Source organism: Carassius auratus, chromosome 21 (genome assembly GCF_003368295.1).
Source record: "Carassius auratus strain Wakin chromosome 21, ASM336829v1, whole genome shotgun sequence".
In the NCBI taxonomy this organism is placed as follows: domain Eukaryota; kingdom Metazoa; phylum Chordata; class Actinopteri; order Cypriniformes; family Cyprinidae; genus Carassius; species Carassius auratus.
Window position 1 is genome coordinate 12,346,896 of NC_039263.1, and position 17,203 is coordinate 12,364,098.

The 17,203-nt window shown below is 37.4% G+C and overlaps 2 protein-coding genes across 2 annotated transcripts; one reads left to right on the plus strand and one right to left on the minus strand.

Annotated features, from left to right (window-relative positions):
- The first annotated feature begins 3,108 nt into the window (after positions 1–3,108).
- Positions 3,109–5,528, plus strand: LOC113038526 (high choriolytic enzyme 1). Its single transcript, XM_026196031.1, has 9 exons — positions 3,109–3,245; positions 3,315–3,333; positions 3,505–3,567; positions 3,768–3,908; positions 3,992–4,109; positions 4,630–4,808; positions 4,920–5,001; positions 5,097–5,224; positions 5,347–5,528. The coding sequence occupies exons 1-9, from the start codon at positions 3,177–3,179 to the stop codon at positions 5,352–5,354; spliced, it is 807 nt and encodes a 268-aa protein (XP_026051816.1). The 5' UTR covers positions 3,109–3,176; the 3' UTR covers positions 5,355–5,528.
- Positions 5,529–5,647: 119 nt separating this feature from the next.
- LOC113038525 (potassium channel subfamily K member 4-like) lies at positions 5,648–16,168 on the minus strand. Its single transcript, XM_026196030.1, has 8 exons — positions 15,855–16,168; positions 12,458–12,566; positions 12,019–12,280; positions 10,420–10,534; positions 10,111–10,271; positions 9,738–9,924; positions 7,766–7,908; positions 5,648–7,432 (listed from the first exon to the last, which is right to left on the minus strand). The coding sequence occupies exons 3-8, from the start codon at positions 12,205–12,207 to the stop codon at positions 6,860–6,862; spliced, it is 1,368 nt and encodes a 455-aa protein (XP_026051815.1). The 5' UTR covers positions 12,208–12,280; positions 12,458–12,566; positions 15,855–16,168; the 3' UTR covers positions 5,648–6,859.
- Between the last annotated feature and the right edge of the window lie 1,035 nt (positions 16,169–17,203).

Below are 17,203 nucleotides of genomic sequence, written 5' to 3' on the forward strand. Positions count from 1 at the left end.
TGATGACATAAGCTAAAATATAGCCTCTGTGGTCCAAATACGTCCCGTTCAGGAAAAAAACGAGTCCGTAGTAACGCGACAGAATGCGTTTGTCCCAGAGAAGCTCAAGCTTAAACGACGGACCTGTAAATCAAGCATCGCTTTAGATGGCATGGAAAATGTCAGCCTGCTCGGTCTTGTGACACTGACCCAACTCACTGCTCTAGGCCTCCTGTAGTCAGCTGGTTCATACAACAGTTTTGGGCTGCGAGCCAGCAGCGCAGAGTTCAGTGACTGCGGAGAGAGAAGGAGAGTCTACAATCCGTGTAACCTGATCACAGCACAGCGCTGAGAGAAAGACAGCGATGCCTCTCAGAGCCGCGCAATGCTGTAACGGAAAAGATTCCCGTGTTAAGGAAATGATTAGGATATAGTGGTCTATTTTAGGAATGCAGGCCAGACAGCGTGACTGAAACCTGCTGTCCGTTTTGCAAAAAAAAAAAAAAAAAAAAAAAATTCAGACATGCCTAAGAACACTAATAAGCACGTGCGCTGGGCTTGTGTGGAAGCGATGGCGTGCAAGAAAAAGGATAAAAAAGAAACATGAAGCGCTAGTGTCCCGTTGTCCTTGAGAACGCACGCGACCTTGGATTCAAGGTCATCCCCGACGCAGCCTACGCTGCATCTCAGCGAGCTGCATTCTGTCGAAATGCTCTTCACACAGAGCTCCTTTACAGCACGTTTCCTCACATGCCCTCATTCAAACGGTTCTGTCACGGTTTGGTCGATGTTTTACAACTTTAAAAGCGCATCATGAGATCTTTTACCGACGGAGGCTTTGGTGTAAATTTGGTTTATGGCTCTACCACAAAAGGTCACACCTCGGTGCTCTGGAATGCTGCTCGAGGTCATGACCCCAGAAACAGGTGGGAACAACTCCACAAACACTAATAGCCTCTCAAAAAGACAACAGCTGGGAGGTGAAGGCCATGCAGTAAGAGGACACTGAATCATTTTCATGTTAAACGACGTGTACACGACACCTTTTTAGCAACCTCCATGTGAAACGCACATAAATCCATGTGTCCTATCAGACTAGGGAACTGCAAATAACCCAATAATTCATCTCATCTGGCTTTATTCACACAGATACTGATAAAACCGGTTATTTTAAACATGAGAGGAACTTACTTGAGGTAATTAATAAATAACCTCTTGTAGTTGTAGTCTATTTATGGGAACAAGGGTTGTAGGTATGAAGTGAGTCATAGAAGACTGTCATTTATAATACATAACTTGATGATGGCACGCGTATACTGTAATTTAATCTGTTTGTGATTTCAAACCCATCTCGATTTGAATGCAACTCAAAACATTTTTCATATTCGTTTAGTATAGATTAAAGTGGCCTATAATGAAATACTTAGGGGAAAGAAAAAAAAGCGACTGGTGTAATTGCATCACAGTGGACGCGCCAGACGCGCCGCAGCGCCATCTAGCGGTGGTGTGATTATGCAGCAGATAAGTGGATTGTGCCAGTCTGCCGACTAGTGACGTCTTTGTACAGAGTGTCCTCGAGCACAAGGTCATATGTTTCCGTCCACGAAAGTTGAGACATCCGAGCATGTGGCCTAGTTTAAGCTCCTATAGCGAAGCAACAGTGTACAGTGATGCCAAGATCATCAAAAAGAATAACGAGTGAAAAACTCGTGGTGTTATACATTTTATATTGTTTATCACAAGGTTGTCAAATTATTTGATCATTTTCAATGGTGCAACATTAGTCGATTGAAATATTTATGATGTCAGATAGCCTAATACACAGCCTACTTCACGTTTGTGTTTAGTTTTGGATTTATTGCAGGTAGGAGGAATTTTATAACCTTCATTTCTGTTGCTGTTCATCAGAATACAATAGTAAAGTCACTTTATTTCTCCAATTGCAAATTTAAATGCCAGAACATCATGATGGCAATATTTGTAGAGTTTAAATGGTAGACTGTCTGACTGTTTCTGAGGCATCAGGAGTGGGACTGATGGTTCAGTGAGGGTTTGTGCACAAAGGAATTTTTTTTTATTACAATTTTAATTAAATAAATAATTAAATTAAAAATATGTGTATTTAAAGTGAATGGGGACTACCGTTTTAACAAAGTTATTTGCAGTGAGGTCTTATTTCAGCACTATCCAGGGTTTTAAGGTAAGCTTTCAGCACAGGATTATGGCAGCCTCACCCTCTGAGTCCGATTACATTTCTTTCCCTTACAGTATCTCAAGATGTTTCAGCTGCTGTTTATAATGCAAGTTCTTTTTTTCTTTTTTTTTTTTTTGATTGTTCGTTTTGAATTACACAACTGTTTCATGTTATTTTTCTCTCTGCCCACAAAAGCAGCGTGTATTCATTTCAGAGTCCATGTTAAGGTTAAAGATGCTCAAAATAATCCTATTTTTCTAGATGAATTCAGAAAAGATGACGAAAATGCAGTATAAACCAACTTATCAACATGATCTTTTGAAGTGTTCTATGCATAAGCAGTATAAACTGATGATGTGAACTTTAAAACAGTTTGAAAAATGAAACAATACTATGCAAGTTACACACATTGAATGGCACACAAACATTTTCTGTTTAGTGAATTTGGCTGTATCTATTATTTTAGCTCTAATCTGCCTATAGGTTTTGAAACATTCTGTGTAGATTAATTAGCATTTATATGTAAATGCGAGCAATGCAAATTAATTAATAATTTTCAGAGCATTAACTGACACCTGATATTATATACGCTACCAGTTGTATTATATAATTTATAGTATTACACTACCCTGCTTAGATTTTTCATGTTTTTGAAAAAAGTCATGTGGTAATGCATTCTTGCTGGATAAAAGTATATTTAATTATTTGACCCCAAACCTTTTAGAAGTAACTCTCTTATTTAGACAGTTTGAGGGACATGGGCATTTCTAATGTTGCTGTTTTAGTCTAATTCTTAAACAATTTTTTAAGTCTTATTTATAGAGGGTGAGGCTGACATAACCTTATAAGCTTTTCAGATTTTTTCAAGTGGCCTGTGTTGATTTTAACCTTAACCCCAATGCTGGACACTCCCAGATGTCTTCTATATAAGACAGGCTTCAGCTCAGCTCTCTCACAGTTTTATTCTCAGCTAGATTATTTTTTTTAAAAACACTGAGGGGAAATGGACTGTGTATTGCTTTTCTCCATCTCGGCCGTGCTGCTATGTCTTTCTCAAGCTCTTCCTGCTATGGTAAGAGCTTGAGCATCCTTCACTCGTTCGCTCACACTCACTCACTCTGTATATCTGCTCTTTCCACAGGTGCTGCCCACTGATCAAGGTGAGTTTCTATTCAAAATGACTAAATTAGCATTGAAATCTACTAATTTGCTCACGAAGGACCTGTCGCTATTGTAATGTTTGGGTCCCCATCCAGTACCAGGATTAAGAACCAGTATAAAATACAGAAAAACATAGAAAATATGGTTTAATATTGCCGTTATTTGTTCAGATATCCAGTCTGAGAAGCATGATGATCTGGATATTTTCTCAAGAATTCTGGAGGCAAACAAAGGTAATAGTTATTTGCTACTTTACTACTCGACTATGACATTGTTAGGCAATTTTCTTATGCCTTTTACTTATTTTAGATGTGTCTATGTCTATTTTAATGTCTATTTTAATATATTAATCAGGATATTTGCTTGCAGTTGACTATTTAAGAGTAGTTTTAACGTTTCTCTAAGCAATTAAATAATTGTTTTGATGATTCAGAGATCAGTGACATGCTTCTGGAGGGAGATTTGGCTTTACCCAAAACAAGGAATGCCATGAAATGCTTGAATGACTACTGCAAATGGCCAAAATCCCCATCTGGACAGGTTGAAGTGCCATATACCATCGCAAGGGACTTCTGTGAGTGCAAAAAAGCCACTTTTACATATGTCTGCATCAGAGCCCAATAACATACATGATTTGTGTGTATGTGTTTTTGATAGATGATGATGAGAAGGCAGTGATTGAAAATGCAATGAAGAGCATCGCTGCAAAAACCTGCGTCCGTTTTGTGTCGCGAAGCAATCAAGTGGACTACATCAGCATTGAGAATATAGTAGGGTGAGCTTGACCACACCTGAATAATGAAAATACTCAATATAAACAAATATACCTGAATAACATTAAATACTATTAAATACTTAAATAACATTGATACTAAAGACATTTAGAATATTATACAGAATTCTATTTTACTGTTCATGAAGGAATTCTAAAAATATATATCACCGGTTTCACAAACGTATTAAGCAGCACTATTGTTTTCAACATTAATAATAATAATAATAATAATAAATGTTTCTTGAGTAGCAAATCAGCATATTAGAATGATTTTTCAATGATCATGTGACACTGAAGACTGGAGTGATGATGCTGCTGAATATTCAGCTTTTCCATCACAGCCAAAATTACATTTTAAAATATATTAAAATTGAAAATTTAAATTGTGATAATACATCACGACATTACTGATTTTATTGTATGTTTGATGAAATAAAAGCCTACATTTGAGTTTCCTCATCAGTATAGTGTAGATGATTTTGTGAATTTCAGTTCTTCGAACATATATCTTTCTTTACAGCTGCTCATCTACTGTCGGGAGATCTGGAGGCAAACAGCAGTTGGCTCTGTCTGTGAGCGGCTGTGTTTCTCACGGGATCATTGAGCATGAGCTCCTCCATTCTCTGGGGTTCAACCACGAACACACCAGGAGCGACAGAGACCAGTACGTCCAGATCAACTGGCAGAATATTCCAGAAGGTCAGATGATGTCAAACATCTCAAATACTAGAGGCGTTTTAAAAAACAATCTTTTTATTTTATCGTAATGAAAACCTCAATACCAGTGAACACTCGTTTGCCCTTGCACAGCAACTGCATACAACTTTCAGAAGAAGGACACAAATAATCTGAATACCGCTTATGACTACAGCTCCATCATGCATTATGGAAGGTACAGCTTCACCATTATCACTTTTAAATTCATGCTTCAGTACAGATATATAAAGTACATCCTCACGGCAATCCACTCTCATTCTCCATCTGCAGGACTGCCTTTGCCAAACAGTATGGCAAGGACACCATCACTCCAATTCCTAACCCTTCAGTGCAGATCGGACAGAGAACGGAAATGTCTAACATTGACATCCTGAGGATCAACAAGCTCTATGAGTGCGGTGAGCACATTACACACATATAGTCTTATTTATTTTAAATAGCATTCTGGAGAGTAATGATTTTTTGAAAGTACTGCAGTTCTGATCAAATCAAAGTCCTTTTTTTTTTTTTTTACCTACAGCTCTTTAAAGTGAACACTGAAGATCGAACCCCAGTGAAATACAGACTGTGACAAAATAAAAGGATTACGGTACTGTGTTACCAAAGTAAATCTTTTCCGTCCTCTTTTGTCTGTAACTTAACCACATAAATGTTATGGATTGACTGCAATGCTGAATTGCAATAAACCTTGTTTACTGGTGAGTCCTGATGTTGTTTTTTTGTTAGTAACTTCTCGTGTTACTTAATGAGTAAAGGGAAAATACACTCAACTCACGAGCCGTCTGAATGCACTTTTCCTGTTAGAGATGTATCTACACAATATGAATGCCTGTTTCTGCTCAGAGAAATAAAGTCGCAATTATGAAGAAAAGACTTGCATTTGTGAGATGGAAAGTCACTTGCAATTGTGAGACATATTATTGCTATTATGAGAAATAAAGAAAAAAACGACAGTTGTAAGATGTTAATTCGCAATAATGAGATATATAGTTGCTATAACAAAGTAACTGTGAGATTAAAATTCACAGTTAAGAGAAATAGTCATATTTTGAGATATAAAGTGTCATTTGTAATTGTCATAATACATTAAAATAGTATATAATGTCGCAATCAAGTGTCCACTGTAAGATATAAAGCTGCAATCATGAAAAATTATGAGAACAAGTCATAATTTTGATAATTTTGCAGCTCTGAAAAAATTAAGTTGCAAGTGAAAAAAATAAAGTAGAAACTGTGGGATTTAGTCAGAATTATAGGATATATGACAATTGTGAGATAGGAAAGGGTAATTATAGGAAATAATGTTGTGATTACAAGAAAACGTGGCAATTGTAGAGGATTCAAAGTCGCAATTATGAGAAATATTCATATTGTGAGATATGAAGTATCGTTTGCTATATATAAATTTGTTAGATAAAACTAAAAGTGAAATTACAACTGTGAGACGTAAAATCGTAGTCATGAGAAATGAAGACCCAATTGCCATTACCTCTTTTTTTACTTGAAGCAGAAACAGGCTTTCATCACATGATGTTATTTACCAGGAACACAAAAGATTACAGTTTGATGAACTCCAGCAGTAAGCATCAGTTCAGTTGGATTAGTAACATTAGTATCAACGTGTCATTCCTTTATTATACTGACGTTAGGAAAGAAACAAAAGGCACACAGAATAAAACATTCATTGTTGGTCAGTGTATCCATAAACAAGTGATCCAGTCATGTACAGTGAACGTCCAGTAGATGGCACTAAGTGTCTGATCACCATGGCCTTTCTGCACATCAGGCTGCTTTCTGATTACCCAACACGTGTTCTCACTCATGCTGAGGGGTCCACGATTTGACCATTTCTCCCACCACCCCCTCTCATTTTAGGCACATGGAGTTCTTTTTTATTGTCCCAGTAAAATCTGAGAATAATGTCATGTGCATTCCCAGTGGAGCACAGCATATCCTAAAGCTAGCGAAGTTGCAAAACTATATTCCAAAGAGGATTTTCTTAGGAGCTACAAACCCCATGAACATCCTGACACTCACAGCTTTGGCGTAGGCGGATCTTTCTGCCTAATGTCTCCATTTGGCGCTTTATTCTCTGGTTCGTTTGGACTGGTTTTGGGGGTCTTGGGTTTCTGTTGATCCCTTCTCATGTTTCTTCTTTGACGTCTCCTTCTGGGCCTGTTTGTAGAAGCTGGGTTCGATTCTGGTACATCCAGCAATGGGTCCAGGTGAATCTTCCCACTCACTGCATCTGAAGACTCGTCGATGTATGCAAGATTTTCCCCAAAGTAATCTAAGGGCATAGAGAGGATGGGATCTTTGGGCATGGTCTGGACGCATTCTGGGACGTGTTCTGTCTGTGTCACATCCGATTCGGACTCGGAGCTGCTTTCCGACTCATCCGATGAACCGGAGTAGGAGCTGGATTCGGATTCGTTCTCCTCTTTGCCATCCTCTCCGTTTCTAGCCTGACTGCCGTTCTGTCTGTTGCGCCTGTGACGCCGCTTTCGCCTGGTGCGCTTGAAAGGATCTTCAAATTTGGGGAAATCCACAGACATGTTCTGGATGTTCTGAGTGAAGTCTGAGGCATGTGCTCTCAACCCCTCCATCTGAGAGCAGAAAGTAGGCCAGGAGAAATGGAAAGGCTTTAGAGTTATGGAGAGATTTGTATGTCACCATGAACAGAATGACTGAGATCTGATACAGATTTTAGGTTAATAGGAGTTGTGGTGATGAATTACGGGTATGAAGAAAAATGGAAGGAAGGTTATCATGAAGATAGAAGGGGCGGGAATTGAGAGAGAAGTTAAAAATCCCATTTGAGCTGCAGTGTTGAGTTTGACCAGGGAGTATGACCAGGCACTGACCTTATTCATAAACTCCATAAGACTTTTGATTGTATAAAAATGGAATTAGACATCCTGGTTCAATCATTGGCTTACCTCAGCTCGAGTTTTTTTGATAAGAACCAGGATCCAGTTCCCAATCATGGAAAGAATGGACACAAAGTAGGCCAATCCAAACAAAATCCAGAACCACACCAAAGGCTTGTACCAATGATCATGACCTGCATCACCGCTATTACCTGATGGACAACAACAAACGCACAAACACATAAAGAGTAACTCAATCAAATTAAAGTTACAGTTACACCCAAAAAAATGAAAGTTCTGTCATCATTTCTTCACCCTCAAGTCGTTCCTAAATTCTGTCGAACCCACAAGATAATCAATGTTACATTTGTTTTTGTCCATATGATGAAAGTCAACGGGACCCAAAGTTTTCAAGCTCCAAGAAGGACATAAATGTAGCATTAAATTAATTCAGTTTAAGCCTTTATTCACTGTGAAATGAAATGAAAACACTCATGCACAGAAAGAGAAAAATGGTGAGACAAACCTCAGAAGTTTGATCAAGAACCAAAGGTTTGACTCTGTATATTGGTTGTAGTCTGTGTATGTGTGTTGATCAAGGTTTGGATTTGATTTGCAAGTGAATAAAAGCTTATTTTTATGTATTTATCGTACAAAATGATTATCTGGATGCAGGTATCTTGCAATATACCAGTCAAGTTGAATGGATTAAAGGGATAGTTTACCAAAAAATGAAAGTTTTGTCAGTTACTCACCTTCATGTCGTTTCAAAGCATTAAGACCTTCATTCATCTTTGGAACACAAATTAAGATATTTTTGATGAAATCCGAGAGCTTTCTGTCTCTTTATAGACCGGAATGCAACTGACACGTTCAAGGCCCAACAGATAGTAAGGACATTGTTAAAATAGTCCGTGTGACATCAGTGCTTCCACCGTAATTTTATGAAGCTACAAGAATACTTTTTGTGTGCAAAGAAAACAAAAATAATGACTTTATTCAACAATTTCATCTCTTCCGTGTCAATCAATTCTGCAAATTCATGAGAGTACCATGACACAAGTGTTTTGTGCTGCCGACGCAGGAGTCGGCGTTCTGGCATAGAACACCTTTACAAGCAGAGGAACGCACACATGTTTGTAGTACTGTTGTGAGCGTGTCAAAGACTGACAAGAAAAAGAAATTTTTTTTAATAAAGTTGCTATTTTTGTTTTCTTTGCACACAAAAAGTATTCTCGTTGCTTCATAAAATTAAGATTGAATCACTGATGTCACATGACTATTATAATGATGTCCTTACTACCTTTTTGGACCTTGAACGTGTCAATTACATTGCTGTCTACTCAGGGTCAGAAAGCTCTCGGATTTAATAAAAAATATCTTAATTTGTGTCCTGAAGATGAACGGTTTTACAGGTTTGCAATGACATGAGGGTCTGTAATTAATGACAGAATTTTAATTTTTGGGTGAACTTTAATTGAATGCTACCTTTGTGTGCGTTTTTGCATTTTTTTTTTTTTTGACAATGTTTTTGGGTCCATTTACTTTCATAATATGTCCAACAGCTGAAATATTCTTCAGAATTTATTTTTGTGTTGTGTTCAGCACAAGTCTGGAACAACATGAGGGTGAGTGGATGATGACAGATTTTTGGGCGAGCTTCACCTTTAAGTGTGTTTCTTAGCATTGCAAGTTGCTTTGTAGTTTCAGTTGTGGTATTTGAAGACCAAACCAAAATGTCCTGTTAAATAATACAATGCAAGCAATGGTGGATTCAAACCATTGACTAAACATCAATCCATTAAATGCCCACCACAAGATGACTGCAGTGGTTTGTTTTTTAATGTTACGTTTCATGGAAGAATGAGCCCAGGTTAAATGAGGTCTTCGCTGAGGTTTAACGTCTTCTTGCGCAAGAGACAAGACAGATGCTTACAGGTTTAAATCTCAGTTTCAATCAATTTGATCTCGAAATAAAGTACGAGCTATTTATCAAACTGTTGCAAGTGATGAAACATTTCAAGCTTTCACCCAGTGGTACCTGCAACATAGTCTCCAAAGCCCACGGTTGTGAGGGTGATGACCACAAAGTAGGCGGATTCTAGCAGAGACCAGTTTTCAACCTTCTGGAAGACTAAAATTGGCACAAAGATGAACAGAACACAACCCAGCAGGATGGACAGCACAGCGGTGATGACACGCACGATGGTCGGGCTCACCTTCCACTTCTGAATGGAGAAGATAAAGAAAACTGAAGGAAAATGTCAAGAGAAGCTAGAAATTAAACTTTGTGACAAAGGTCTACAGCTACTTGATGTATAAGAGCCATGAAATACAGTTTATAGAAAAACTACAATGATATTGATTAAAGATTGTCTTGTGAGGTTATGTTTGTCTTCATCATAACTCTTTACCCATAAAAGAGCTTCAACTTTAGCAGTGGCATTGCTCAGTGACGTCCCCAGACGGTCTCCTACGGCACCCAACAGAAATCCAAACAGGGGTATACCCACCAGTGTATAACAGATACAGAAGAACTGACCCCACTGTGTCTTTGGAGAGATGTTTCCATAACCTAGACCACACACAAACACTTGCATTGATCTGATGGCAGATATTTTTAGACATCTCACAGTGCCCGTGATCCCCAGAATGCAGATGCCAGAACAGGCTCTGGCTTTAACATGCAGGTATGTTCAGCCAGTGATATGGGAGTCCCATACCGATCGTGGTTATAATGGTGCCGCAGAAGAAGAAAGCGCTGGCCAGGTCCCAACTGGTACTGAATGTGGCATTGCTGTTGGGGTCAACTCCAACACCGAGAGCATCTACCACCTTCTGTATAGAGACAATGGAGTATAGGGAAAAAAGATTAGATATTAAGCGCAGGTTGACTTAACATGACAACTGAAACAAGTCAATGCTGCAAGGCAGTAAAATGAAATTTTTCTTAAAGGTGGAGCATGTAACATTGACAACTTGTGGTTGAAATGGAGTATGGCGCTCAAAATTCAAAATACTGGAGAGGGTTGTTTCTCCTGGCCCCTCCTTCGCAGTCTCGATGCTCAAGCAGGTTGCCAGATTGAGGACACGCAATTGACCCTTCCCAAAGACTCACCCCTTTAGCTGCTGTTGGCGTGCCTGATAAGCCATGGTGCTCTCACACTACACATCATGTTCTCACAGTGAAAAATACATTGTGGTCAAAGAGGACACTAACAACACACCAACAGACGAGGCTAAGCAGGTTACTTGTGCGATGAAACAGTCTTGGCTTTTAAATTTGGTAATATTTATGAAATGGAAAAAATAAATAAAATTTTATGGTTCTTTAATGTGTTGTGACCAGTGTTCTGTTGTTTGTCAAATGGCAACCTGGGGTGTCAAAATACTATTGAGTACACTGGCAGTGGGCAGAATCACACAAACCAAAACAAAACCAGACATTCCGGCACAGAACGCACATTTCAAAGTAGAATAGCTGGCTGTAGCATTGTTTTTTAGAGAAACTGTGTGAACTTACAATGTTTCCTAAATATCTGCAAAGTACTGTGGTATTTTTATGCTTAAGCGCAGTCAAAAACATTACATGAAGCACCTTTAAAGCTAATAGTTTATTCAAAGACTGATCAGAAACAATCAAATGAAAATAATCGATTAAAGAACTTTTGATTAATCAGTGGCTGGTTGCATGAAATACTTCGTACTAATCTAAAAATTTTAAGTTAGTCATCTAATTCTTATTTAATATAGGCCATAACATTTTTCAAGTCAGTTATATAAAACATAGATTAATAATTTGACTTCAGATGGGTCCCCGTTCAGTAGAAATCATGTTGCAGGGAGTCACTTTAGCGTTTGTGATTAAATGGGTGGCTGTGTGCACACTGCTAACACACATCTGTTTAAACAACGTGTGAAAGTGAATTTTGTTTAATAGGTGCCCTAAGAGGTAAAGTTTATGCAGCTTTTCTGTGGACCATGCAAGGAGAATAATATTGACTAATATAAAGACAGAAATAATGTTGGCTATTTATTGTTGGACATTACATTTTGGTTTTAAATTGACAGTATGTTTGATACAATGTATTGATTTATACTGCAGTGAACAGATGTTTGTTCTTTTAGAACATAACATTTATAGGCTATATAAAAGCGTTTAGTGTGTACAATCTATATAACATTACATGCATTCATAATATCTGTACTGGTTTTACTAAGACTTTATGTTTTATTTTCAATGTATATATAAAAAAAATCAGAATAATTGATTAATCAACTAATGGATTATAAATATAATCACAACTTGCATCAATACTTACATCTATTAGCTCTGAGAGATTCTCAGGGTTTACACATGTGAAGCTGTCCAAGAACCTCTGACGGGAGGCTTGCAGCCCGACATGATGGGCTTCCTCATTCGGAGCCTCCAGGGCATTGAACACCAGAGCCCCCATAATTAAGTACAGGAGCACCCCAATGAGGACGAATATAAGGGTGGAGCCATGCATGGCTGAACGTCTGCTGGAGCCTGTTCGTTTCTTGTCCTTTCCGCTGCTGGTGTTGGTCCTCTTGGGGACAAGACTGCAAAACCAGCCGAATCCATTAAAGAGAGTTGCAAGCACTTCATGGTGAAAGCTTAAGTGTGACCACAAAACAACTTTACACAAGATTTTTTTTTTTATCTAACCCATTAAAACTGCAGTATCAGTGTTGGTCTACTAAAATTTCGACCTAGGACAATGACCTTCAGCCACAAACCTGTCCTTTTCCTCCTCGCGTTTCCAGCTCCGTCTATGACAGTTGCTAGAGTCTTCGGATCCGTATCCACATGCAAACCCCTCGTCTTCGTGGTCTGATTGAGGGGAAACTGAGGTGTTTTAGATAGAAATATTAATGAAAACCCATACAAAAAAAATTAAATAAAAAAATACTGTCAAATAAAAATAAAGAAAATAAGAACAAATAATCTAACAACAAGCAACAGCACAAATAAAAATAATAAAGCAAAGATACAAATAAAATAAACCGTGATCTTCAGTTTTTTTAGACAGGTCTAACAGTTTTTAAGTATACAGAAATTCAATAAAGTAATCAAATGTAATATGACACTGCATATGAGACAAATTAAAGAGTAATTCTTATTAAAGCTACTAAATGTATTCAATCAAAAGCAGTGAATGATCCTTGTTTTTTGTTTTGTTAACATTAAAGAAGTGATGTCATATGATGTCATATGATTGTCATATGAAGAAGGGGTCATATGATGAGGGTTACAAGCTCTTGGTGCATAAAGGAAAAGTTGCAAAGACTAAAATCTCAAATCCAAAGAGATATTCTTTATCAAAGTTAAGACTCTGCCACGCCCCCCTAAAACGGCTCATTCAGACGCGCCCCACATGTCCATGTCACTTTGTGAAAATATTTGCATAATGCTGCCCAAATGTTGAGCACAGAAAGAAGGCATGGTTTCAGTAACCGCAGTTAGATCGCAGAAACAATAATAACGACTTTATTCAACAATTCGTCTCCTCTGTGTCTTCCCACATCACCATAATACAAGCTGAATGCAGGCAGCGTACGCTCTTCTATGTCAGTCGCAACACAAGGAAATATTTTCTATGTGTATTTACACTTTGGTCTGAAAGAAACAGAAGAGTGCGTGATGTGGGGAGAGACCGAGGAGATGAATTGTTGAATAAAGTCGTTATTTTTGTTTTCTTTTTGTACCAATAGTATTCTTGTTGCTTCATAGCATTACAGTTAAACCACTGATGTCAGATCGACTTTTCTGATGATGTCTTTCATAATTTTCTGGACCTTGACAGTGTAATTTACTTGGGAGTCAATGGGACAGTCACAAGCCTCACGGTTTTCATCCAAAATATCTTAAATTGTGTTCTTAAGACGAACAAAGCTTTTTTGAGTTTGGAACATCATGGGAGTAAATGATAAATGACAAAATTTTCATTTTGGGGTGGAGTGTCCCTTTAAAGTTATAGACGCTTAAATGGGTTCTAAGGATCTGTCCTTTTTGGAAGTTTGACAGCTCACCCATTTCACCCACGGATTGCACTAAACACTGCTGAACACTTATGCTACACTGTTATACAAACTAGACAGGATAGAAAATGATAGAAAATATATAAAAAACAATCACACGTATGATATACCACTATAATAATGGGTGTTCACATTACATTGTCCAACACCAGTTTATTTTTAATGAACAGAAAGTTCAAAAGATCATCATTAATTTAAAACAGAAATCCTTTCACATTATAAATGTATTATTTTTAATTTAATGGATCCTTGCTTCATTTATATATAAAAAACTGACCCCAACAGCAGTTTACATGTTGTTGTTGTTGTGGTTTTTAATATTTAATAAACCACACATTAATTATAGAAGTCAATTTTAAGTCCCTTTGATGATTTAAAGGATTTGTCTACACACTGTCAAGACATTAAACAAATAAAGCCCTGGTACCCAGTGTGAAACTGCTCTGAATGCTTTCCTAACTCTAAACAAAGTGGACAGTGAAGAGTTATACTGACAGGAATCACACGGAGGGCCAGGTGGCTCCTGTCATGTCACAAAGGTTGCAACTTCACAGTCACAGTCAAACAAAACTCATCTGTCTTCTGTTATTTACTGAGTAACAACATCAGACATTTACCAGCTGTTAGACAAACAATAACCTAATAAACAGGACTTAGAGGTGAATTTGGGACGTGAGGACTCAGCGATTCACTCTCAGAACGACTCTGCATGTGATTCTTGTCAATACTGAAGATGAGTTCAACTATATGCGATTCAAATAACAGAAAGTGTGAGTAAGAAGCACTTTAGAGTCAGCGAAGGCTGTGGCAGATGTGAATAAATGATGTGAAGGATGAATGAATAAGAATTACAGCTGAGCAGTTATTGATTATTACAAAGAGTTGAGGTTGACCAGGTTTTTATTGGGCATAGGGAACTGTGAGAAATACTGTTGTCATACAGTGTGTGTGTGTGTTTGTGTGTGTTTGTGTGTGTTTGTGTGTGTGTGTGTGTATAAATTGCAACGTATACTTTTTTAATTAAAGCAATAAAACATTCATGAAACTTTATGAAAAAATTTTTGTTTTATTAATTTTACTTATATATAATCACACCTATGTTCATAGAATTATCAAATAATGATTATAAATTAAAATAAAAAAAATATTGTTTTAGATGATAAATATGAATAGTTATTAGCAAATTGTGTGCATTAATAACATTAAAAAACCCTTTAAACAGTCTTCTCTGACCTGGGACTTATGAAAATATACATTTACTGTTCAGTTATTAAAATTTGGTGATATTGAGTTTGAAATTTTAATTTGGAGGACAGAATTTACAAAACAGATTGTCATTCATGATGGTTTAGAAAACGAACACAAAAAACCACCGCTAGAGAAAGCACATTTCATATATTCCTTGTGACAACATCACATTTCATCCGACTAAATTATTTATCAGTTCTTATATTTTTATTTTATTGTATCAAGAGATATTTGTCATGATATTCACTGTGAGATATACTGGGGACAGTATTTGTGTATTTACGAGTGTGTGACTAACTCCTCATGTGCCTGTGAATGTGTGTGTGTGTGTGTGTGCGTGTGTGAGATCTGAGACTCTTCAGATGCCAGGAAAATGAAATGTCTGTGGCAGTTATTGGGTTTAGAGTTTGATTCAGAGCTCTGGAGGATCTGCTGACTGCATAGTTGCAAGCTCACTATAAAAAGTGGTCTGGTGAACCAGCAAATACAAAGACATTCAGGCAATTAGATCTACTAATTAATCAAGCTAAAGACAATCTGATACACATCAGCACATGCAAGTTTAAGAAGATTTCACAGAATTAATGTCCAACTTCCAGTGCATTTCATAACAAGTTTATAACAAGCATGCACGCCTCCTTCTACTTGTAGGTAGAAGTATGCATTAATTTCATTTGACTCAGCACACTAAACTTATAACTGAAAATCACAACATACAGCATTAGTAAATCCCCTGGTATGAAACTTCCAAACAGACCATCACAGGATGTAATAAACTTCAATGCAGGACCAACATTTGCTTCGATTAACACTAGAATGACAGAATGAATCAGGAACAGATTCTTACACACAAGCTCTCAAGCCCATCTCCCACCTCAGAGCAGACAGTCCGGCATATCCAGAGCACTGCAGCCACAAACTGCAGGATTCCGTCCAGAGAGTGTGTGTGTGTGAGAGAGAGATAGTCAGAGACTGTTGCTGAGTGCCCAAAAATGAAAAGGTACTCAATCAGATGGAGGCAGAGCTGAGAGAGTGAGTATGTGAGACTGGCAGCATGTTTGTGGGCTTTGTGAGTGTGTTTGTGGGTGTGTGTGTGTGAGGGTGGGATCAGCGGAGCAGGGAAGGGCTACAGTAAAGGATGGTAAAAGAGAGAGAGGTGGAAAAAAGAGAAAGGGTGGGGCTGATGCAGAGATTCTGAGCTTGATCTGATAATTGGTCTTTCCCTTCGGATCAATATTTTCCCGGCCCAGTTTATTCCAGTTTAATGTAATGGTTTCGCCATAATAATAATTAAAACTATATGTGTGTATGTGTGTGTGTGTGTGTGTGTGTGTGTGTGTTTGTATATATATATATATATATATATATATATATATATATATATATATATATATATATATATATATACAGTACTGTGCAAAAGTCTTAGGCCACTAGTATTTTCAGCAACAACAAAAAAAAGGTTTTAAGTAATTTATTTCTATGTTTTGCTGTAGTGTGCCAGTAGGAAATATCAGTTTACATATCCAGCCATTAATTGTAATAGTCCAGTGATAGTATTTTTGTTTGCACAAGTAGTGTGACAGCAACCAGTTCTCCACACTGAGATCTGATCTGGAACAACACGAAGAAACAGAACAAACTGAGACAGAATCAATCCAGAAGAACTGTGGCAATGTCTCCAAAACGCTTCAAGAAACCTGCCTGCAAAGCTATGTGAAAAACAATGCGCAAGTGCACCTAAAAGCTTAGTGAACTTTGCAAAGTACTGTACCTTTGCAGGTTTCTTGAAGCGTTTTGGAGACATTTCCACAGTTCTTCTGGATTTGGTCTGTCTCAGTGTGTTCTGTTTCTTCATGGCATTCCATGCCATGCATTTCAATATTCACAGCCAAGGCTTTATCACAGTGGCTAGATTAACAAATTATCAGACGTCACCCAAACTAAATATTGGAAACAGTTGTGCTGCTTAATATTTTATTTTGGAACCTGTGACACTTTTTTCAGGATTTTTTTGATGAATAAAAAGTTTATTCAAAATATACGTAAGTGTAAAAAATAAACACTATAAAAAAAATATACACTATTGTTCAAAAGTTTGGGGTCAGTACATTTTTTTCTTTCTTTTTGAAAAAGAAATTAATAGTTTTATTCAGCAAGGATGTGCTAAAAGATACAAAGTTATATTAAAGACTT